The sequence below is a fragment of the Triticum dicoccoides genome, chromosome 1B, assembly GCF_002162155.2.
Source record: "Triticum dicoccoides isolate Atlit2015 ecotype Zavitan chromosome 1B, WEW_v2.0, whole genome shotgun sequence".
NCBI lineage: Eukaryota > Viridiplantae > Streptophyta > Magnoliopsida > Poales > Poaceae > Triticum > Triticum dicoccoides.
In genome coordinates, this window is record NC_041381.1 from 604,119,030 (window position 1) to 604,144,313 (window position 25,284).

General features: G+C 45.7%; 1 protein-coding gene across 1 annotated transcript; it reads right to left on the bottom strand.

Annotated features, from left to right (window-relative positions):
- Positions 1–3,979: 3,979 nt before the first annotated feature.
- On the bottom strand, positions 3,980–11,096 carry LOC119349027 (vesicle-fusing ATPase-like). The gene is made up of 21 exons (XM_037617038.1): positions 10,809–11,096; positions 9,966–10,061; positions 9,790–9,874; positions 9,655–9,705; positions 9,292–9,462; positions 9,022–9,176; positions 8,837–8,945; positions 8,322–8,421; positions 8,177–8,232; positions 7,637–7,702; positions 7,467–7,549; positions 6,952–7,085; positions 6,415–6,625; positions 5,823–5,954; positions 5,688–5,748; positions 5,545–5,604; positions 5,321–5,379; positions 5,142–5,229; positions 4,900–5,022; positions 4,536–4,601; positions 3,980–4,446 (listed from the first exon to the last, which is right to left on the bottom strand). The coding sequence occupies exons 1-21, from the start codon at positions 10,988–10,990 to the stop codon at positions 4,303–4,305; spliced, it is 2,232 nt and encodes a 743-aa protein (XP_037472935.1). The 5' UTR covers positions 10,991–11,096; the 3' UTR covers positions 3,980–4,302.
- Positions 11,097–25,284: the final 14,188 nt, after the last annotated feature.

Sequence of the window (25,284 nt, forward strand, 5' to 3'; positions counted from 1 at the left end):
ACTCAAAGCTTTGGACTACACACCAAGTGTGGTTTTGAGCTCCGTTTTCTTCTCCTCTTGACAACCTTTCCCGAAGAAGATCGATGATTTTTGTAAGTTGACTCACTATCCAGAGGCTACCTTGTATTTTGCTAAGATATCCTTAAGAGCCTGCATATTCTCTTTAGTCCCCTCTAGGAAGACAATGCTGTCATCTGCAAAGAGGAGGTGTGTAACATGAGGGCCAGTGCCCCCAAAATTCACCCCCTTAATCTTACCATCATTTTGTGCCCTCTTTAGCAACGCCGAGAAGCCCTCAACACAGAAGAGGAAAAGGTAAGGCGACAAAGGATCACCTTGCCTCAACCCTCTAGACGGATAAAAGCACTTTGAGTAGTCTCCATTCAACTTTACCCAAAAATTTGTTGTTGTCACACACCTCATGATCATCGCAATCCAAGCAGGAGCAAAGCCACATTGCCCTAGCATTTTCTCCAGAAAGATCCACTCCAACCAATCATATGCCTTCATCATATCCAACTTGACGGCACACAGAGCCTTCTTCCTCTTCCTTGTTCTAATGGCATGCACACATTCGTAAGCCACCAACACATTGTCTGTTATAAGTCTCCCCGGCATGAACGCGCTTTGCTCCTTGGTGATAATAATTGGGAGGATGAGTTTCAGCCTGTTTGCCAACACCTTGGTAGCAATCTTGTAGAGCACATTGCATAGACTAATGGGACGGAATTGCGACAAAAGCTCTGGGGAGTTAACTTTGGGAATCATGGCTATAATGGTGGCATTGAAATCTTCCGGAGCTGCTACTCCATTTAGAAAGTCTCTGACTGCTCTACATACATTATCCCTTACCAACAACCAGTGTCGTTGATAGAATAACGCGGGCAGACCATCCGGTCCCGGGGCCTTCATCGATCCCATTTGAAACAGCGCCACTTTGATCTCTTCATCAGAAATTGGAGAAACGAGTGACTCATTCATCTCCGGAGATACAAGTTGTACAATATTTTGTAACAGCGAGTTGGACCGGTTGATCCTTCTGACTTGAAAAAATTTCTTAGAGCCCTGCAACCATCTCTCTCATCTTCGCATTCTCCATACATTTTGTTCCATCGTCGCGCCGCAGAGCCCGGACTGTATTTTTACGCTTGCGTTGAGATGCTCTATTCTGAAAGTACTTGGTATTTTTGTCGCCCGCTCGTAACCAGTCCACCCTAGAGCATTGCTTATGCATTATTTCTTCTCGCTCGTACACCTCTCTGAGCTCCGATTCAATTTCCTGAACCACCTTAAAACATCCTGTCACCAGCGCTTGTTGCTTGGCTTCAAACAATTGCGTTTTAAGCTTTGCAATTTTCTTTCTGATTGAGTTGAACACGCCCCTAGCCCATCTCTGAATCAAGCCTGTAACATTACCTAATCGCTGCCAGACCGCCGTTAATCCTTGTTCGCTAGTTCCCGCTGCCTCCCACACCTCATTTAGCATCTCATCATACTTTTTGTGTCGCGTCCAAGCTTCCTCAAAGCAAAACTATCTCACACCATTCTTGTCGGTGCATGGAGCTGTCTCCAACACCCTGATCAGCAGTGCTTGATGATCGGATTCTTCAGTGAGAATGTGTTCGACACATGTTTTTGGGAACAACTCCAAAAACACGTCATTGCATGTAGCTCGATCAAGCCTGACTTGAACATTTGCACTACCATCTCGCTTGTTATCCCATGTATAAGGGTATCCTGAAAAACCCAAGTCAGCGAGACCACATTCTGTTAGACAGTCACGGAAGGCCTCCATCTGCATAAAACTCCTTGGGTTGCCTCCACATTGGTCAGCTTGGAACAGAGCCTCGTTATAGTCGCCCACACAAATCCAAGGAAGGTCGTCATGAGCCCTCAAATATCATAGCGCATCCCATGATTTCTTACGTTGCTCTGTGTTGGGTTCACCATAGAATCCAGTGATTCTACAGATTTTCCCTTTAAAGACTACTTCCATATCAAGAAAATACTGGCACCATGGGCGAACCGAAACTTGGATATGATCACCCCACCAAATGGCTAGCCCTCCACTCTGCCCCACACAATCAACTGCCACACCATTGCGGAAGCCCAAGCTCCACTTTAATCTTTCCATCACCCGAGCCTTTTTCTTTGTTTCACTCAAGAACACCACCGCTGGGTTGTAGGACCGTATTAGGTCTCGTAGTTCGCCCACTATTGAGTCCAACCCCAGTCCTCGACAGTTCCAGGCTAGAAGATTCATTGCGACCGACGGACCCAGTCCTCGGGGTCCGCCGATGAATCAATAGGATCAGAGATGCGATCAAAGACAGTAGTAGTCTTCCGTCTCATGTCACGGATAAAACCCTCATGTGAAATCTGCTTGTCGGGGTCATTTTTCGCTACCCAATATCGTCTTGGACTCCTCTTGCGCCCCCATGCTCAAATCTTTGATAGGGCCTATCATAGTAAACTTCCCTATATTCTTGCCTTGGCTTGTGCACATAGTGGCCCTTTGTTCTTGCCCTGCCCCGACCGCCCTCACGATCAGGCCTGGAGGGCATACCATACCTATCATAATTTGCAGAGAAAAAAGAGTCCTCTCTATCTTTGTCCTTTTCTGTCTCTCCTTGGCTAGTGCCATCCTTCAGTCGTTGCTGCTCCATCAGCTTATGCCTCATGTCATTCTCTCTCTTTTGCTCTAGTCATTCCCTGAGGTCATATCCGCCCTCATGCTTATTCCCTACCTTCTTGATGGGACTAATTACCTCGCCCTTGTCAGGCTTAGACTTAGACCCCTCGCCAGTGCGATGGTCAGCTGACTTAGAGAACTCCTCCTGCAGATTGCGCTTTGCCGGAATGTCCCCCTTCTCCTTGCCCTGGCGTTCCCGGTCGTTGTCGCTGGTTTGCCCCATCCCCCAGCTGTTGTTGCTGCTATGTGAGTGCCCAAACGATCCCTCCTTTTCATTACTCTTTCTACCAGGAGAGGCCCGTAGCCATCCCCCCCCCCCACCCACTGAGCCAGCTCCTCTAAAGGTGGATCACAGATTCCATTCACATGGACCAAATGCCCGCACTCAAAACAAAAGTGTGGGATCTTCTCATAATGAAAATCAAACCAGGTCTTGGGCTCCTCTCTCACAGATTTCAGATAGAATCCCCTCACCAATGGATCAAAGATAGAAATTCTTGTTCATACCTGCAAGTTGCTACCACGTGCCTCCCCATCTTTGTCACAATCAACTTTCACAGTCAACCCCAGCCAGTTGCCTAGGGCAGTACCAAACTTTTCAGTCCTCTTATCCGGTGGCAGATCATCTACACGAACCCAAACATCCACTGTGTCAAAAACCATCTCCGAGGGTCTCTTATTTCCCGAGCTGTTTTGTCTCATGATATGTATTTAGCCTATCAATCTCGTTTAATGTATATTTTTAGCTAGCTTGTTGTGCCTATATAGGCCCGATTACACATGTTTAACTTAAACACCTAACAATCCACAAATTACAGGCCCAGTTATAACAAGGACAGAATTACAACATAACTTGCACACATATCAGAATCAACCGAGGTGAATGGACAGAAGAAATGAACGTGTCCACTTCAAGTCTTTAACCCTAATTCATGAGCGTTGAAATGTGGAAGCTCTTAACCCGCTTTCCGATGACATGCTGATGGAGATCGGAAGCAAATCCGTGGAATTTGCTATTACGGGTGCTGTTTTGTGGCTCAAATCCTCATGGATGCTTGATTTAGTTATGCTATTACAGATGTGGTCTGAATCCTGAACAATGCACTTTTGAAATGGTTGAGTTTGCACGGAAATTAATACACCCTTATATTCTGGAACGGAGGGAGTATCAACAAACATGCAATGTATCTTGTCAAAATAAACAAGCAGGCAACCCTTAACAGCTTCGAAGTTAGTATGGCAAGAAAGTAACTGTCCGATATATAGATGAAACTGCCAACTTATCTATATATCAACCAAACTCTAAAAGCGCATCCTGGAGGTATGGATTGGTATCCCTAGTCATCAACAACGCCATTCACCAAATAGCATGGCCAGGTAAATATTTCTCAGGCACGGCGCCAAGGTCTCAAACAAAACAAGCCCTAAGGCTTCAGATAACAGAATGTTTATATCGAGGGAAGCATAGCAAAGAGACAACTCTCGCCGAACCGTGACAATGAAAGGCCACTCGGGATCAAGCCACTCTACCCTGTGAAGATAGCAAGCAGGGGAAACTGGAGTAAACAAATTCCTATAGTGGAGCCTAGGGTCCTCAGATGTATGTGTGATCAGTAGCGGATGATGTCGCTCAAGATGCTAAAGAAATGGTTGAGGTCGATCTTTTCCTCTCCGGCATAGATGGCTTCCGCGCTTCCCCCTTGTGGCCCCTGCGCAGCCATCTCGACAAGCGTGTACAGCTTCTTGATCGGCATCTGCAATCGTTGAAGGATTGTAAGAATTTGGGAAAATATAGGCAACCATTTAAGTGGAGGGAATACAAGAATGTTAGAAAGAAGATTACATCGTCCAGCGCTTCTGCTGCAGTCTCAACATCTCCTTCATCGAACACATTCAAATGTCGCAACACCTGCAGGGCGGTCATATAAGGTTGATAAAGAGTAAAATTCCAAATTGTCAAGGCCATAGAATATGTATTACAGAGGACATGAAGCAATCATCTACTCCCTCCGTCCGGGAAAAGTTGTCCCAAACTTGTTCCTCAAATGGATGTATCTAGCACTAACTTGGTGCTAGATACATCCATTTGAGGGACAAGTTTTTCCGGACGGAGGGAGTACTATTCAAGAATATGCAATGTGAAACGGTTACAGTTTCTTGCATTTTAACCATAGACCTCAATGTATGTCTTTAGTAATTAATCTTACCTTTGCAGCATCCTCCTTTGTCAGTTTGGGAACCTCGTAGGTCACCGAGAACACACCAGACATACCAATGGAGTCTAGAAATGTTGTCTCACTTGTTGTTCCAATAACAAGCAAGTTCTTACCCTGCAAAAGATAGGTAAGATATGCGAGTCAAAGACAAAGTCAAGTCAAAGCTGTTTTTGCAGCCAAGAAAAGATTGGGCCCCAGGATACTACTGAAGAAAAAAGTGTGATTGTGCAAACCTTAGGAGGAACCCTCTTGAGGAGGACCATAAGAGTTTGCGATATCAGATTTGAAAAACGTGGTCCGATGGCAACAAACTCCAGTAACCTAAATGGTCATAAAGGAGCACCAAAGAATACTTCAATAAAAATGAAAGGACAAATGACAGCAGACTTTTGTGGCATTGAGGTTCTAATACCTTTCAATGTCATCAAGAATTATGATGCTGAACTGAGATTTGTAAGCATCCTCAAAAACCTGTAACCATCACAACGAAAGACACCTTATGTGTAAGCATACAGGAAGCAAACAGCATAACTAGAAAAGGCATACACAGGAGCAATAAACAGGATACACGATTCAAATAGATTCTTCCGTATATCAACTAACTACCAAATTCATTATATTAAGAACATCCCTGACCTTGCAAATCTGTGCACACTTGCTGCTTTCACTGAAACCAATCATTGTCTCCGCAGATATCTATGGTGAAAACCACAATTAGAGATATGTGGCCCTATAGTTTGCAACTGAGGATGGAGGGAACCAGAAGTAAAGGAACTTACAATTTTGACATAAGCAAAATCACTGTCAATACCAACAGTAGCGGCCAAAGCTGATTTACCACTGAAAAGCAATTAATGTGAAATAAGCTTCCAGCAATATATTCAGACAACGATGATGTGTTTTAGAGACTGTACCTTCCAGCAGAACCTTGCAATAGACAGGTCACAAGTGGGCTACCTCTGCTAACTTTAACTTGTTCCACCAGAAGCATAGCTCTCTGAAAAATGTGCTGGTGTGCCTTGCCACAGTCAACAATACCATGTAACCTGTACAAAAAAATCACATAAAGGTAACATTAAAATTGTAGTAACCGAGACAACTGAAGATAAAATAAGAGATACATGAGGGTAAGGAATTTTAAAATCATATATGTGTTAAGCTCATCATTAAAAGATATTCTTATATGCCAGACAAGCTATAAGCATGTGGTTTGTTACAGTCAAATGTCAAGTCTTATATTGCTGAAGGAAATTCTATTTTTCCTTCTAAACTCACTAATGAATGTATTATAAAGCCCAGCCACTGAATTGCTGAATTAAGGGAGAAGAGTGACAGTGCCCACGGGCCATAGCCAATGTTGAGCATATTACAAGGAAAAATTCCAAAGCACAAATAATAAGATGTACTCCAGGAATACCCCAAGAAGAAACTAATGATCGCCCTTTGAAATTTGTGCTGATGGAAATCATTCTGTTAAAAAATTGTTTAAGAAATCAGTGCTCGCACCTGCATCTTTCGAGGTCATCAGTTGAAGCACCAAATGCAGGAGTAATTTCATGAAGTCCATTCACAAAATCATCCATAGTAACCTTAATGCTTTCCTCGTCCAAAGGTTTAGTGAGATCATCCATGCTTATCTGCCGGTTCAAAGCAAATGAAACTGCACTTTTAACAACACCTTCCAACTCTGCTCCACTGTAGTTCTTTGTCCGTGCAGCTTCATTGAGAAGATCATGTGTCATTTGGATGTGATTTTCACAATTACCAATCATATATAGTAAAAAAGATATACTGACAAATTTCCCACATCCCACAAACCCCTAGTTAGTCATACTAAAATGTCCGACTACAACAAAATGGCAGTAAACATTGAAGGAAGCATCGCTACTTGCTAGCAGCACTCCCTTTTTTAAGAAGAAGAATAAAATCTTTGAACTACGGATAATAGCACTAGCATGAAATGGCCAGCTAAAAACACAAATAAAAAATATTTGCTATAATAGTCCAAATGCCGCAGACAATATTACTTTGCAAAGAACATACCTAGCTCTTGAAGATTAACATCTGGAGAAAGGAAAGAGCTCTCCCTCATCTTGCTTGTATGAATTTGAAGAATTTGCAAACGACCATTCTCGTCAGGCAAGTTTATCTCGATATGAACTTCCAGTCGTCCTGGTCTGCCACAGATGTATCAAAGGGCAATGAATATATGTGAATAATAGAACAGAAATGAACTAGCAAAAGAGAATATGGTGTAGTCATCTATCTGCACAGCCTCTAGAGTGACTAGCAACCTTCTCTTTGTGAATCGCACAGTAACATACATCACTAGGAGTGATGAAAGGTACTGGATGCATGGCAACCAATATAATTCCAATAATCAAAGGCCTCATATATTTTTGAGAATTCAGCATGAATGCATTTATGATGAAAGACTTGCTACATAAGTTTGTCTCATCAGGAAACTTATTTGTTTCAGTACCACAGAGTTGGAGCTACCAATGACATGTTTGCTAGATCAGTTTGTCATCAAGCAACATGGGTCAGAGCATATATACCTCAATAAAGCTTCGTCAAGTAAATCCTTACGGTTGGTCATTCCAATAAGCAACACGTTATTCAACGCCTCAACACCATCTATCTGTAAAGTTGAGAGTTTGGACATAACTCAGTAATAGATAGAAGCAAAAAACATAAAATCTGAACTTCAAATTCTAGTAAAACATACCTTTGTAAGCAGCTGGTTTACAATGCTATCATGTACGCCTGTACCATCTCTGCTAGATCCTCTAGACTGCACAACCAGAGTTTCATCAATACATGCAGGTTGGCAATTTTGAATAAAACTAAACCAACATTGTACATGATGTATTATACAGTATGATGTCACATGCACAAAATAAAGTTGCAAGTTAAAGAGTTCTAGAATAGATATTTAATGTGGAATCTTAGGCATAACTGAAGAAAAATAAAAAGGATATGAGCATATGATAGGTTTCATGTAAATCTCTGACACAGAAGTTATGAGATACTCCTTTGGCAGGGGCTAATACACAATTACACACTGTCACAGCACACACTTCAGAACTATTCATGTTGACAGCACACTCTTAAACTCCATCGACACCCAAGTTGATAAGAATAAACCTGTACTATCTAGTAACTAGTGATAATCGCAAGCTAATTTTTATTTTGTTCTGTCATATTGACAAAGCCTAAGCAAGAGAAAATATATATTATGCTGAGAGTTATAGTCAACAGAACCCACCTTGCAGATAGCATCAATTTCATCAAAAATGATAACATGGAGGTCACTGTGATCACCTGTGAGAAGGAGGTACAAAAATCAAGTGTCGATAAGGATTCACCTCACACAAAAATATGAGAAGAATTCAGCTCATGAGATATCGTACCTTGCGCCTTCTGGTCATTTTCAGCATCAAGAAACAAATCTCTCACATTTTTCTCTGTTTCTCCAACAAATTTGCTCAACACTTCAGGTCCATTCACAATCTGAGGTCAGGAAAAGGTATTTAATCTCAAGTAAACATAATGGACAAGCATCTGGCATTGTAGTGTTAGCAGACTACATGTCACTGACTACTGGTGCCTGTGCTACAATAAATTAAGTATGATACATGAAAGTTCCTCAGTATAAAATGGACTATGATACACAGTTCCTTTATTGAACTGAACTTAAAACAAGAGAATTGAGAACTGAAATTTTTTATTCAAAAAATATATTTATCACTGCTGATGATAACAAAACTTCATCAAGCCTGTGTTTTAAATGTAATATTCATAAATTCGTACAGGATAAAGGGCCCTAAAAAGTAACAATGTATCTAAGAATGAACTAGATGATAGGCACTACACAAATGTTTCGAAAAGTAACAAAGCTACTCCACGCCAATACGAATATCCATACCTTCGGGTCCTTTCCATTCAACAGTTTTCCAATCTGACGGGCCATGAGGGTCTTGCCAGTACCAGGAGGTCCATATAGCAACATACCCTTTACGTGTTTAATGCCCAATCTAAAGTATTCAGTTGTGAGTAAAACATCATATGCTACGGATGGTACAAAATTAAAGAAGCAGGAATGATACTTACTTGCTGACAACATGAGGAGGAAACACCCTTGAAGCAAATGCCCTACGGAAAATGTCTGTGAATTCAGAACTTAACCCACCTATCCCCAATTTTTCCAAGTTAAACTCTTTATCTTTGAAAAGCTTGCTGCTAGCTGCTTCCTTTTGGTTGATAACCTACAGCAGATTAACAGGTCTTATTGTGTTGCTTTCAGAAGCCATACAAAATGCTCTTGTCACATAAACTATTAATAGAACTGCTGATAACAACATAGAAGTTATTCAAAGGAACCTTGATTCCTGAATTAGGAGCCGCCTCAAATATGATGTATGTATCACTTGACAGGAATCCTCTGTCCAACGGCGTGGAACTTTCTTGACCCTCTAGCAAAGCTTGATTGACACTGAATATGTAGTTTGTTCCATAAAATTCAAATGGCACTCGTTGCCCACTTGTCATGACCTGTAAACAACCCCACATGTCACCATTATGTGCCCACAAGTGGAAGCAGTGTTCTTATCAAACTGCAGACATTCTCAATCCAATCATGCATATGAGATTTTTCATGGACAACATAACATACATATGTTTATACCGATGAAAAAATAAAGATAACCTGTACTCACAGACAGAATGTAACTGATTATCCCATACCTGATCCAGAAATCTCTTCCGGAGTTGTTGGGCAAGCAATACGGCATCCAGCTGCAGAGCCAGGCTAATGCATGTCAAACCACAGTAAATAAAGCATAACTAAAACTGTAGTCACAGATAGACCAATGAACTTACATCCTCAGCTCGGTTGGACCTTGCCTTAGTATACTCTAGCTCCAATGTGAGCAATGCCAGCTTGAAATCATCAGGAGGAGCAAAACTGGGCAGAAATATTATTCACCACAACAGTAAGGCAACACAGAATCGCATCCAACTACACGTATGATTCAGTCGACAGTTGATCATCCTACCTGCTAACGGTAATAGAATCCCCAGCCGAAACCTTCACCTGTCGACGCTGAATGGCATTCAAGGCGATGCTTCCAGTAGCAACGGCATCGTGGGCAGTGGATACACGTTAAGGATCAAACATGAAAGAAAGAATATGTTATTCTAAAATAAAATCGGCACAGAATATCATCAAAGCTCCATAGATTCCACATGAAAGCCTCCCTCTTAAAGTTGAGACAACACAATGTGATTTTAACCAAGGTATAAACACTTCAGAACAATAACATCCGGCATGGTGATTCCGGTTGACAAAACCAAAATTAAACCCCTACACTGGGTGATGTTTAGTAATGATGCATGTTTAGGCTAAGTGGAATTACATAATTGTGTGCCTGTAATAAAAAATGAACGCCTGTTGACAATCTGATTCATCATTCATCAAGGCTCCCACATCCCAAATAAACGGCATCTACAGAGCACGCTGGACGCAGGACGTGATACTGTGGACATTTATCCAATTTATTTGTCTAGGCAGATGGCGCGTGGATTAGAGAAGCACAATTTTGCAATGCACCCACAATAATCGCATGGTATTTGTAGGCACTAGCAGCTAGAGCAAGTAAACCGGGCAATCGTGCCATCCCACATACAGTACTAGCTAGCGTCGCCAGCAGCCCGTCCCCGCGAGATCGCCACGAAAATGAAGCTAAAGCGCCCCAGTGAGCACGGTGCTCTAGACCCTCCGGGATTTCGAACTGGGCCGACCAGCGGATCAGATCAGCGCGCCGGGCCACCTCAAAATTCAGAGAGATCTCACGGAGAACACAAGATCGCGGGAGGAAGGAAGGTGAACAAAAGGATATCGCAGGGCGAAGACGAGGACGTCGCCGACGAGGGCGAGGGCGGTGGGGAAACGGCGGATGTCGGCGGGGGAGACGTAGGCGCAGTTGGTCAGCGCCAGCTCCTGGCTGGGCGTGCTCACCACGGCCAAGGACACGCCGGCGCCGGCGCCCGCGCCGCGGCCCTGGTAGCCCCTCCCCGCCATGGCGGTCGCCGCAGCGGGAGAGAGATCTCGCGTGGGGCCGCGCGGGGGAGAAGAGTCGGGGGCGCGGGGGAGAGAACTTCGTGGGTGCGAGCCGTGCGATGCGAAGGCGGAAACAGGGCGAAGAGGGAGGTGGTTATTTTCCCAGGCTGTCTAGCATCCCTTTTTCTACCTTGCTTCGGCTCGAAGCTGTTCGCAACGTGTTTGCTTTGAATTAATTTGAAATTAAGGAAAAACAGGACATGTGAGTTCAGTGTGTTTGTCTAGCATCCCTTTTTTGTTTGTTTGGGTTGACGTTTTGAACCGCGTCCATCCTCGTTCACGTTTGGGTGGACAGTGTGCACAAATCGCCAATGTATTTCCGTCCGCACGGCCGGTGTGCGGCCATATTTTTGCTTTTTTTTGCGTACATATTAAAAACATTGCCTAAAGCTCGCATAATTCAACCAAATATAAATATCATCATTTTACAGACAAATAAAATCTCATAGTTTACAAACCAAATAAAATTTAGATTATCACAAATACATTCGAAGCAAAATGGAGACGATACATCTGTTGGTTGCAAAGGTGAGCCCACATATGGTCAACCAAATCATCTTGTAGTTGAATGTAGTTTTCTAATCACGCATTTGATGATTAAATTCGATGAATTGTGCAAACATTGTCGCTCTTTCATGCTCAGGCACAACATTTTCACCCTGAAATTGAAACCTCTGATCGAAGATTTCATCCTCACGCTCATCCTCTACGATCATGTTGTGCATGATCACACAAACAGTTATCACTTCCACAACTTCTTAGTGCTCCAAGTTCTAACAAGATATTGAACGACGCCCCATTGAGATTAAAGAACATCAAAAGCGCACTCCACATCCTTTTCTAGCACTTGCTTGTGCTTGGGCAAATCTCTCCCTCTTCTCTCCTGTCGGGTTGGGGATTGTATTGACAAGACTAGTCCACTAAGGATAGATACCATCAATTATGTAGTATCCTTTGATGTAGTTGTGGACATTGATCTCAACATTCACCTCTGGACAATTGCCTTCTGCAAGCATTGCGAACACGGGAGAGCGCTGAAGCACGTTTATCGCATTGTGAGAGCCGGCTATGCGGAATAAAGAGTGTCAAATCTAGAGATCTTGCAAAGTCACGATCTCAAGCATGACAGTGCAGGCTTTCACATGCCCCTTATACTACCCCTGTCAAGCAGAAGGGCAGTTCTTTCACTCCCAGTGCATACAACAATGCTATCAAGCATCTCCGAAAAGCCCCTATCGATATTGATCGCCATCAACCCGGTTGTATCTACAACAGTTGGCTCTCTCAAGTACTCCGGGCCAAACACTGCTACCACCGCCTTGCAGAACTTGTACATGGATTCTAAGCATGTGGACTCACTCATGTGGACATACTCATCAATAAGATCATAGGGTATTCCGATGCAAGCATCCGAATAGGTGCAGTGCATTTATGATAAGAGAGAAGCCAACCTTTCCCGGAGCATCTTTCTTGCATACGAAACAATCATCGTAAGCCATCACCCCCTCCCGGATACGATTGAACACGTGTCTAGCAATCTGAAGCGATGTCAGAATAGGTTTTGTTTGAAGAGTGGGGAAGCGGACTTGAAGTAGACCTCCTAGAGTAGGCAATGGCCGCTTTCTCTATTGTGATTCAACGCTGGAGCGAGCCCCTAAACATCAGCTGTTGCCTACTAATGTGGTCATGGACGAGCAAAGTAGCAACCACAATCTCCTCATCGTCGGACGATGAATCATCTGAATCGCTAATGAAGTTGTTGAAAAAGTACTCATCGCCACTATGCATTTGTACCTTGGGGGGAAATGCCACACACCTTGCGGGAGTGGTGCAAGAAGTCGGACCATGAAGAGCCCTGCGTGTCTCCTAGACCAAGCAGCGGGCGTGGAGGCAACCATGGAGGCGACCGGCGAGCGAGGTAGCCGAGCTTGGAGCATTGCTGGCAATGGCGGGGGACGGGATGCTACAACAGTGGCAAAACAATCCACCAATGCTGGCAAAGAGCGTCCGTCGAGTGCGGCGTGCTGCTGGGGTTGTGTGGGGTGTGAGCGGTGGCCTGGGCAGCGTACAACCGGCTGGAACTGGTTGGCGGCAGTGAGGCGGGGTGCCCGGGTGTGTTGGCTGTCGATGGGAGGGGGAATGCCCAATGTGCCACCACTGACGGGCCAGGAGGAGGACAAGATCGGAGAGTAGCTTTACTAACCCACTCCTTTGGAGATACAAACTCGGCCCAAATTTGAGTCGGAAATGGGTTGCATGCAGACAAATGCAGACGCTCGTCGATTTGCGTCAGTGCATTGGGTCGTAGTTTCTATCTGTTTCGGCCCAAATGAACGCGCGCGGACAGTTTGCGCCGGCGCGTTGGAGTTGCCCTAATTTTCATAATTGTGACTCCCTCCAACCCAAAATAAGTGTCATAGTATAAAGTTGTACTAAAATTGAGACACTTATTTTTGGTACGGAGGGAGTATATCTTATCTTTAGGAGGCTGGATGGCAAGATAGTGTTGCTAGGTTAGGAGCTCGCTCCATGTTAGCTCTCGTCCATCTCTCCGCCCCGCTCAGTGGCGAAGCCACCTCCCGGCTACTCGAGGCAGCTGCCGAGCTCGGCCATGTATTCTCATTGAAACAATAGCAGTAAATGGAAAGCTAACCATCATTTTCTAGGGGCAAACAACTGACTGTTGGGGAACGTTGCAGAAAATTAAAAATTTTCCTACGGTTCCACCAAGTTCCATCTATGAGTTCATCTAAGCAATGAGTCAAGGGAGAGAGTTTGCATCTACATACCACTTGTAGATCGCGTGCGGAAGCTTGCAAGGTGATGATGTAGTCGTACTCGACGTGATCCAAATCACCGATGACCAGCGCCGAACGGACGGCACCTCCGCGTTCAACACACGTACGGGACGGGAGACGTCTCCTCCTTCTTGATCCAGCAAGGGGGAAGGAGAGGTTGATGAAGATCCAGCAGCACGACAGCGTGGTGGTGGATGCAGGGCGTCACAGCAGCAGGGCTTCGCCGAGACTACGAGGGAGAGACGTAACGGGGGAAGGAGGAGGCGCCAGGGGCTGGTGTATGAAGTCCCTCCTCTCCCCCACTATATATAGGGGTGCCAAGGGGGGGCGCCGGCCCTAGTAGATGAGATCTACTAGGGGGGGCGGCGGCCTAGGGGAGGTTTCCCTCCCCCCCAAGGCACCTAGGGGTGCCTTCCACCACTAGGACTCCTCCTAGGGGGAAACCCTAGGCGCATGGGCCTATAGGGGCTGGTGCCCTTGGCCCATGATGGCCAAGGCGCACCCCCTACAGCCCATGTGGCCCCCCGGGACAGGTGGCCCCACCCGGTGGACCCCCGGGACCCTTCCGGTGGTCCCGGTACAATACCGATAACCCCGAAACTTGTCCCGATGCCCAAAATAGCACTTCCTATATATAATTCTTTACCTCCGGACCATTCCGGAACTCCTCGTGACGTCCGGGATCTCATCCAGGACTCCGAACAACATTCGGGTTTCTGCATATACATATCTTCATAACCCTAGCGTCACCGAACCTTAAGTGTGTAGACCCTACGGGTTCGGGAGACATGCAGACATGACCGAGACGCTCTCAGTCAATAACCATCAGCGGGATCTGGATACCCATGATGGCTCCCACATGCTCCTCGATGTTGTCATCGGATGAACCACTATGTCGAGGATTCGATCAAACCCTGTATGCAATTCCCTTTGTCAATCGGTACGTTACTTGCCCGAGACTCGATCGTCGGTATCCCAATACCTTGTTCAGTCTCGTTACCGGCAAGTCACTTTACTCGTACCGTAATGCATGATCCCGTGTCCAACACCTTGGTCACATTGAGCTCAATATGATGATGCATTACCGAGTGGGCCCAGAGATACCTCTCCGTTATACGGAGTGACAAATCCCAGTCTCGATCCGTGTCAACCCAACAGCTACTTTCGGAGATACCTGTAATGCACCTTTATAGTCACCCAGTTACGTTGTGACTTTTGATACACCCAAGGCACTCTTACGGTACCTGGGAGTTACATGATCTCATGGTCGAAGGAAGAGATACTTGACACTTGCAAAGCTCTAGCAAAACGAACTACACGATCTTTTATGCTATGCTTAGGATTGGGTCTTGTCCATCACATCATTCTCCTAATGATGTGATCCCGTTATCAACGACATCCAATGTCCATAGTCAGGAAACCATGACTATCTGTTGATCACAACGAGCTGGTCAACTAGAGGCTTACCAGGGACATAGTGTGGTCTAAGTATTCACACGTGTATTACGATTTCCGGATAATACAGTTATAGCATGAATAAAAGACAATTATCATGAACAATGAAATATAATAATACTTTTATTATTGCCTCTAGGGCATATTTCCAACAGTCTCCCACTTGCACTAGAGTCACCAATCTAGTTACATTGTGATGAATCGAACACCCATAGAGTTCTGGTGTTGATCATGTTTTGCACGCGAGAGAGGTTTAGTCAGCGGATCTGCGACATTCAGATCCGTGTGCACTTTGCAAATCTCTATGTCTCCATCTTGAACATTTTCACGGATGGAGTTGAAACGACGCTTGATGTGCCTGGTCTTCTTGTGAAAACTGGGCTCCTTTGCGAGGGCAATAGCTCCAGTGTTGTCACAGAAGAGTTTGATCGGCCCCGACGCATTGGGTATGACTCCTAGGTCGGTGATGAACTCCTTCACCCAAATCGCTTCATGTGCTGCCTCCGAGGCTGCCATGTACTCCGCTTCACACGTAGATCCCGCCACGACGCTCTGCTTGCAGCTGCACCAGCTTACTGCTCCACCATTCAACATATACACGTATCCGGTTTGTGACTTAGAGTCATCCAGATCTGAGTCGAAGCTAGCGTCGACGTAACCTTTTACGACGAGCTCTTCGTCTCCTCCATAAACGAGAAACATGTCCTTTGTCCTTTTCAGGTACTTCAGGATATTCTTGACCGCTGTCCAGTGTTCCTTGCCGGGATTACTTTGGTATCTTGCTACCAAACTTACGGCAAGGTTTACATCGGGTCCGGTACACAGCATGGCATACATAATAGATCCTATGGCTGAAGCATAGGGGATGACACTCATCTCTTCTTTATCTTTTGCCGTGGTCGGTGACTGAGCTGAGCTCAGTCTCATACCTTGTAACATAGGCAAGAACCCCTTCTTGGACTGATCCATTCTGAATCTCTTCAAAATCTTATCAAGGTATGTGCTTTGTGAAAGACCTATGAGGCGTCTCGATCTATCTCTATAGATCTTGATGCCTAATATATAAGCAGCTTCTCCAAGGTCCTTCATTGAAAAACACTTATTCAAGTAGGCCTTAATGCTGTCCAGAAATTCTATATTATTTCCCATCAGGAGTATGTCATCTACATATAATATGAGAAATGCTACAGAGCTCCCACTCACTTTCTTGTAAACGCAGGCTTCTCCATAAGTCTGCATAAACCCAAACGCTTTGATCATTTCATCAAAGCGAATGTTCCAACTCCGAGATGCTTGCACCAGTCCATAAATGGATCGCTGGAGCTTGCATACTTTGTTAGCGTTCCGAGGATCGACAAAACCTTCCGGCTGCATCATATACAGTTCTTCCTTAAGATGCCCGTTAAGGAATGCTGTTTTGACGTCCATCTGTCATATCTCATAATCATAGTATGCGGCAATTGCTAACATGATTCGGACGGACTTTAGCTTCGCTACGGGAGAGAATGTCTCGTCGTAGTCAATCCCTTGAACCTGTCGATAACCCTTAGCGACAAGTCGAGCTTTATAGATGGTAACATTACCATCCGCGTCCGTCTTCTTCTTAAAGATCCATTTGTTTTCTATCGCTCGCCGATCATCGGGCAAGTCTGTCAAAGTCCATACTTTGTTTTCATACATGGATTCTATCTCGGATTTCATGGCTTCAAGCCATTTGTTGGAATCCGGGCCCGCCATTGCTTCTTCATAGTTCGAAGGTTCATTGTTGTCTAACAACATGATTTCCAGGACAGGGTTGCCGTACCACTCTGGTGCGGAACGTGTCCTTGTGGACCTACGAAGTTCAGCAGTAACTTGATCCGAAGTACCTTGATCATTATCATGGATTTCCTCTTCAGTTGGTGTGGGCATCACAGGAACGGTTTCCTGTGCTGCGTCACTATCCCGCTCACGAGGTAGTACTTCATCGAGTTCTACTTTCCTCCCACTTACTTCTTTCGAGAGAAACTCTTTTTCCAGAAAGCATCCGTTCTTGGCAACAAAGATCTTGCCTTCGGATCTTAAGTAGAAGGTGTACCCTACAGTTTCCTTAGGGTATCCTATGAATACGCATTTTTCCGACTTGGGTTCGAGCTTTTCAGGTTGAAGTTTCTTGACATAAGCTTCGCATCCCCAAACTTTTAGAAACGACAGCTTAGGTTTCTTTCCAAACCATAATTCATACGGTGTCGTCTCAACGGATTTAGACGGTGCCCTATTTAAAGTGAATGTAGCTGTCTCTAGAGCGTATCCCCAAAATGATAGCGGTAAATCGGTAAGAGACATCATAGACCGCACCATATCCAATAGAGTGCGATTACGACGTTCGGACACACCGTTTTGCTGAGGTGTTCCAGGCGGCGTGAGCTGTGAAACGATTCCACATTTCTTTAAGTGTGTACCAAATTCGTGACTTAAGTATTCTCCTCCACGATCTGATCGTAAGAATTTTATCTTTCGGTCACGTTGATTCTCTACCTCATTCTGAAATTCCTTGAACTTTTCAAAGGTCTCAGACTTGTGTTTCATTAAGTAGACATACCCATATCTACTCAAGTCATTTGTGAGAGTGAGAACATAACGATATCCTCCGCGAGCCTCAACGCTCATTGGACCGCACACATCGGTATGTATGATTTCCAACAAGTTGGTTGCTCGCTCCATTGTTCCGGAGAACGGAGTCTTGGTCATTTTGCCCAAAAGGCATGGTTCGCACGTGTCACACGATTCATAACCAAGAGACTCTAAAAGTCCATCGGCATGGAGCTTCTTCATGCGCTTGACACCAATGTGACCAAGGTGGCAGTGCCACAAGTATGTGGGACTATCGTTATCAACTTTAAATCTTTTGGCATCTACACTATGAACATGTGTAATATTACGTTCGAGATTCATTAAGAATAAACCATTGACCATCGGAGCATGACCATAAAACATATCTCTCATATAAATCGAACAACCATTATTCTCAGACTTAAATGAGTAGCCATCTCGTATTAAACGAGATCCAGATACAATGTTCATGCTCAAACTTGGCACTAAATAACAATTATTAAGGTTCAAAACTAATCCCGTAGGTAAATGCAGAGGCAGCGTGCCGACGGCGATCACATCGACTCTGGAACCATTCCCGACGCGCATCATCACCTCGTCCTTCGCCAGTCTCCGTTTATTCCGCAGCTCCTGCTGTGAGTTACAAATATGAGCAACGGCACCGGTATCAAATACCCAGGAGTTACTACGAGTACTGGTAAGGTACACATCAATCACATGTATATCAAATATACCTTTGGTGTTGCCGGCCTTCTTATCCGCTAAGTATTTGGGGCAGTTCCGCTTCCAGTGACCCTTCCCCTTGCAATAAAAGCACTCAGTCTCAGGCTTGGGTCCATTCTTTGACTTCTTCCCGGTAACTGGCTTACCAGGCGCGGCAACATCTTTGCCGTCTTTCTTGAAGTTCTTCTTACCCTTGCCCTTCTTGAACTTAGTGGTCTTATTGACCATCAACACTTGATGTTCTTTCTTGATTTCAGCCTCTGCTGACTTCAGCATCGAGAACACTTCAGGAATGGTCTTTTCCATTCCCTGCATGTTGTAGTTCATCACAAAGCTCTTGTAGCTTGGTGGGAGCGACTGGAGGATTCTGTCAATGACCGCCTCATCTGGGAGGTTAATGTTCAGCTGGGTCATACGGTTGTGCAACCCAGACATCTTGAGGATGTGCTCACTGACAGAACTGTTTTCCTCCATCTTACAACTGTAGAACTTGTCGGAGACATCATATCTCTCGACCCGGGCATGAGCTTGGAAAACTAGTTTCAGCTCTTCGAACATCTCATATGCTCCGTGATGCTCAAAACGCTTTTGGAGCCCCGGTTCTAAGCTGTAAAGCATGCCGCACTGAACGAGGGAGTAATCATCAGGGACGGGAGCGTCACCTAGCGGTCCTTCTAGGACATATTGTTTCCTGGCAGCTATGAGGATGATCCTCAGGTTCCGGACCCAGTCCGTATAGTTGCTGCCATCATCTTTCAGCTTGGTTTTCTCTAGGAACGCGTTGAAGTTCATGTTGACATTAGCGTTGGCCATTGATCTACAAGACATATTTGCAAAGGTTTTAGACTAAGTTCATGATAATAAAGTTCTAATCAAATTATGAACTCCCACTTAGATTAGACATCCCTTTAGTCATCTAAGTGTTACACGATCCGAGTCGACTAGCCCGTGTCCGATCATCACGTGAGACGGACTAGTCATCGTCGGTGAACATTTTCATGTTGATCGTATCTTCCATACGACTCGTGTTCGACCTTTCGGTCTCCGTGTTCCGAGGCCATGTCTGCACATGCTAGTCTCGTCAAGTTAACCCTAAGTGTTTTCGCTATGTAAAACTGTCTTACACCCGTTGTATGTGAACGTAAGAATCCATCACACCCGATCATCACGTGGTGCTTAGAAACGACGAACTGTAGCAACGGTGCACAGTTAGGGGAGAACACTTCTTGAAATTTTATAAGGGATCATCTTATTTACTACCGTCGTCCTAAGTAAACAAGATGCATAATACATAATAAACATCACATGCAATTATATAGTTGTGACATGATATGGCCAATATCATATAGCTCCATTGATCTTCATCTTCGGGGCTCCATGATCATCTTGTCACCGGCTTGACACCATGATCTCCATCATCATGATCTCCATCATCGTGTCTTCATGAAGTTGTCACGCCAACGACTACTTCTACTTCTATGACTAACGTTTAGCAATAAAGTAAAGTAGTTTACATGGCGTTATTCAATGACACGCAGGTCATACAAAAAATAAAGACAACCCCTATGGCTCCTGCCGGTTGTCATACTCATCGACATGCAAGTCGTGAATCCTATTACAAAGAACATGATCTCATACATCACAATTCATCATTCATCACAACTTCTGGCCATATCACATCACATTATCAATCGCTGCAAAAACAAGTTAGACGTCCTCTAATTGTTGTTGCATCTTTTACGTGGCTGCAATTGGGTTCTAGCAAGAACGTTTTCTTACCTACGAATCACCACAACGTGATTTTGTCAACTTCTATTTACCCTTCATAAGGGCCCTATTCATCGATTCCGCTCCAACTAAAGTGGGAGAGACAGACACCCGCCAGCCACCTTATGCAACTAGTGCATGTCAGTCGGTGGAACCGGTCTCACGTAAGCGTACGTGTAAGGTTGGTCCGGGCCGCTTCATCCCACAATACCGTTGAGCAAGAAAAGACTAGTAGAGGCAAGTAAGATGAAAAAATCCACGCCCACAACAAAATTGTGTTCTACTCGTGCAAAGAGAACTACGCATAGACCTAGCTCATGATGCCACTGTTGGGGAACGTTGCAGAAAATTAAAAATTTTCCTACGGTTTCACCAAGATCCATCTATGAGTTCATCTAAGCAACGAGTCAAGGGAGAGAGTTTGCATCTACATACCACTTGTAGATCGCGTGCGGAAGCTTGCAAGGTGATGATGTAGTCGTACTCGACGTGATCCAAATCACCGATGACCAGCGCCGAACGGACGGCACCTCCGCGTTCAACACACGTACGGGACGGGAGACGTCTCCTCCTTCTTGATCCAGCAAGGGGGAAGGAGAGGTTGATGAAGATCCAGCAGCACGACGGCGTGGTGGTGGATGCAGGGCGTCACAACAGCAGGGCTTCGCCGAGACTACGAGGGAGAGACATAACGGGAGAAGGAGGAGGCGCCAGGGGCTGGTGTATGAAGTCCCTCCTCTCCCCCACTATATATAGGGGTGCCAAGGGGGGGCGCCGGCCCTAGTAGATGAGATCTACTAGGGGGGGCGGCGGCCTAGGGGAGGTTTCCCTCCCCCCCAAGGCACCTAGGGGTGCCTTCCACCACTAGGACTCCTCCTAGGGGGAAACCCTAGGCGCATGGGCCTATAGGGGCTGGTGCCCTTGGCCCATGATGGCCAAGGCGCACCCCCTACAGCCCATGTGGCCCCCCGGGACAGGTGGCCCCACCCGGTGGACCCCCGGGACCCTTCCGGTGGTCCCGGTACAATACCGATAACCCCGAAACTTGTCCCGATGCCCGAAATAGCACTTCCTATATATAATTCTTTACCTCCGGACCATTCCGGAACTCCTCGTGACGTCCGGGATCTCATCCGGGACTCCGAACAACATTTGGGTTTCTGCATATCCATATCTTCATAACCCTAGCGTCACCGAACCTTAAGTGTGTAGACCCTACGGGTTCGGGAGACATGCAGACATGACCGAGACGCTCTCAGTCAATAACCATCAGCGGGATCTGGATACCCATGATGGCTCCCACATGCTCCTCGATGTTGTCATCGGATGAACCACTATGTCGAGGATTCGATCAAACCCTGTATGCAATTCCCTTTGTCAATCGGTACGTTACTTGCCCGAGACTCGATCGTCGGTATCCCAATACCTTGTTCAGTCTCGTTACCGGCAAGTCACTTTACTCGTACCGTAATGCATGATCCCGTGTCCAACACCTTGGTCACATTGAGCTCAATATGATGATGCATTACCGAGTGGGCCCAGAGATACCTCTCCGTTATACGGAGTGACAAATCCCAGTCTCGATCCGTGTCAACCCAACAGCTACTTTCGGAGATACCTGTAATGCACCTTTATAGTCACCCAGTTACGTTGTGACGTTTGATACACCCAAGGCACTCTTACGGTATCCGGGAGTTACACGATCTCATGGTCGAAGGAAGAGATACTTGACACTTGCAAAGCTCTAGCAAAACGAACTACACGATCTTTTATGCTATGCTTAGGATTGGGTCTTGTCCATCACATCATTCTCCTAATGATGTGATCCCGTTATCAACGACATCCAATGTCCATAGTCAGGAAACCATGACTATCTGTTGATCACAACGAGCTGGTCAACTAGAGGCTTACTAGGGACATAGTGTGGTCTAAGTATTCACACGTGTATTACGATTTCCGGATAATACAGTTATAGCATGAATAAAAGACAATTATCATGAACAATGAAATATAATAATACTTTTATTATTGCCTCTAGGGCATATTTCCAACACTGACATACAAGAGCACCGTGTACTTTGCTCCGGCTCACCGGCCTAGCTGGCTCCGCCACAGGCCCCGCTCCCTACCTCCTGACCACTGCGTCGCAGATCAAGCTATTGAGAGATGATGAGGGTGGGATTACACTTCTGCAATCCCATTAGTTGAGAAGATTTTGAGTCATTTTGAATTTTTGAACTGCAAAATTTCTCAAACACTACATCATCCTAGTGTGCTGATTCGAAAGTTTGAAGGCACAACTATAGAACAATTGAGGTACTATCAAATTATTGGTTCACTCATGTACCTAGCGATCTCTACAAAGCCTGACATAGCATTTGTTGTGAGTAAAGTGAGTCTTTTTGTTTCCAATCCGAGTGATGTACATTGGCATGTCGTTGAAAGAATTATGTGCTATCTGCAAGGTACCATGAACTATGGACTTCACTATAACGGATACTCGTCGATACTTGAAGGGTATAGTGATGCGAATTGGATCTCTGATGTTGATGAGATAAAGGCCATAACTGGTATATGTTTACCCTTGGATGTGGTGTTGTTTCCTGGAAGTCTTGCAAGCAAACGATCCTAATGAGATTGACAATGGAAGCAAAACTAACAGCATTAGACACATCTGGTGTTGATGCAGAATGGCTTCGAGATCCTTTGATGGACTAGCCAGTGGTTGAAAAGCCAGTACCGGCAATCCTTATGAACTGTGGCAATTAGGCTGTTATTATCAAAGTAAAGAGTTCAAAGGACAACATGCAGTCCAACAAACACATAAGAATGAGATTAAAATTAAGTTGTCAGACATATAAGAAGCTCCAGAGTGATAGCGTTGGATTATATCCAATCGGCTAAGAATCTGGCAGATCCTTTTACTAAAGGGCTATCATGTGTTTGTTGGGGAACGTAGTGTTGGGATCTACGGTAGGGTGCGTCGACTACAAATTTAAATTTCCTACGCGCAGAACAACCAAGAACATGCTACGGGAGATGGATCACAGTTCGTTACCACTAGACGCGCAGTGTCGTGCAATGGAAGAAGAGTTGGGACAGCGCGTCCGCGTGGATCGTTTCCTCCTCGTCCGATCTCCCTCGAACAGTCGGTCATCCGATCACACGTACAAGTTCGCCAGAGCGACGCAAGTGCACTGCCTCTAACGGTATCTGCGCGTGCAGGAGGAACACTGTGCGGCGGACTGCTAGGTCTGATCACACAGTCGGCGGCGAGTGGAGGTGGCTATTCGCAACACATGCAAACCCTAGTCACAGCGCCGAAGCGATCAACCGCATGAGTGTGCCACACCTCCACTTTATATAGGCGTCCGTCGCGGGCTCAACACTTGGGCCTCGCACGGACCCTAAAGCCCACAAGTCTACTCGGCCACAATCCGAATACAGATCGGATCACATCTGACCAGTGTCCTCGTATCCGACCTCGTAGGTTCCTTCCCTTAAGCGTGCGACCCCTTAGGTTCAAGTCGGCTTGGTCACAGTTCGGATCACCTCCGACCTGCACGGTTGGTAGCGGCCTCTAGCAAGGCGTGCCGACCACCAACCAGACTATGAAGCTGGTTAGACGAACATGTACAACATGTCACACTTCTATTCCCTTTGCCTCATGATATATGTTGTCAGGCTCAAGGCGAGACTGTCATCCTTGTGCTAGCCCGACCTCTTTCTCGTTCCAGTGATACGGACCACAAACCGAATTATCTCATAATCCCCGTCGCATGGCCATGCTTATCCTGGTCGGATCACACGAGGGGCCCAGAGTATATCTCTCCTGATCGGAGGGGCAAATCCCATCTTGCTCGACCATGTCTCGCAGCATGGGACTGGACAAACCCGAAACCTACCTTTGTAACTACCCAGTCACGGAGTAGCGCTTGGTTGGCCCAAAGCAAGTCTGTCACCATCCCGAGTACATGCATCAGCTCAGGTCTTAGGACATAGAATGTATGTTGTACTAGAGACTCACAGATGACATATCGCTGCGTCTCATAGTTGGGTCTGTCCGACTCGGACCTTATCTCGACTCAGATCCGACTACGTCGAATCCGAACAGACCTTTCCAAGTCCATATTATCCGATTAGCATCCAATGCTCCATGGCTAGTGAGAGCAAGCCATCGACCGTGTCATATGCTAGTCTAGTCGGCTGCGCGTCCACACAGCCCTTTCGACTAGGGACCTTTTAGGACAGTCATCATACAATGCATAGTCCCATAAACAAGTCACGTACTTGCTGATACACATCATTGATAATGTCCAAGGACTATCTTTATTCATAAACACATAGGAAATATCATCATACATGATTGCCTCTAGGGCATATCTCCAACACGTAGCAATAATTCAAAATTTTCTATGTATCACCAAGATCAATCTAGGAGATTCCAGCAACAATAGAGAGATAGGATGTGTATCTTCATACCTTTGAAGATCGCTAAGCGGAAGCGTTACTAGAACGCGGATGATGGAGTCGTACTCACGGCGATTCAAATCGCGAAAGATCCGATCTAACGCTGAACGGACGACGCCTCCGCGTTCAACACACGTACAGCCCGGGGACGTCTCCTCCTTCTTGATCTAGCAAGGGGAGAGGAGAAGTTGAGGGAGAGCTCTGGCAGCACGACGGTGTGGTGGTGGAGCTTGCAGTTCTCCGGCAGGGCTTCGCCAAGTACTACGGAGGAGGAGGAGGAGGAGGAGGTGTTGGGGAGGGAGAGGGCTGCGCCGGGGGAAGGGTGCGGCAGCCCTCCCACCTCCCATCTATTTATAAGGGCAAGGGAGAGGGGAGCCGGCCCCCTCCATATGGATCTAGAGGGGAGCGACGGCCAAGGGGGGAGGCTTGCCCCCCAAGCCAAGGGGGCAC

Coding starts and splice junctions, on each gene's coding strand:
- LOC119349027 (XM_037617038.1), bottom strand. CDS start 10,990: ATGGCGGGGAGGGGCTACCAGGGCCGCGGCGCGGGCGCCGGCGCCGGC. Junction 8,422..8,836: donor TGAATGGAAAGGACCCGAAG/GTATGGATATTC, acceptor TCCTGACCTCAG/ATTGTGAATGGACCTGAAGT. Junction 5,230..5,320: donor ATTCTTGATGACATTGAAAG/GTATTAGAACCT, acceptor ATGACCATTTAG/GTTACTGGAGTTTGTTGCCA.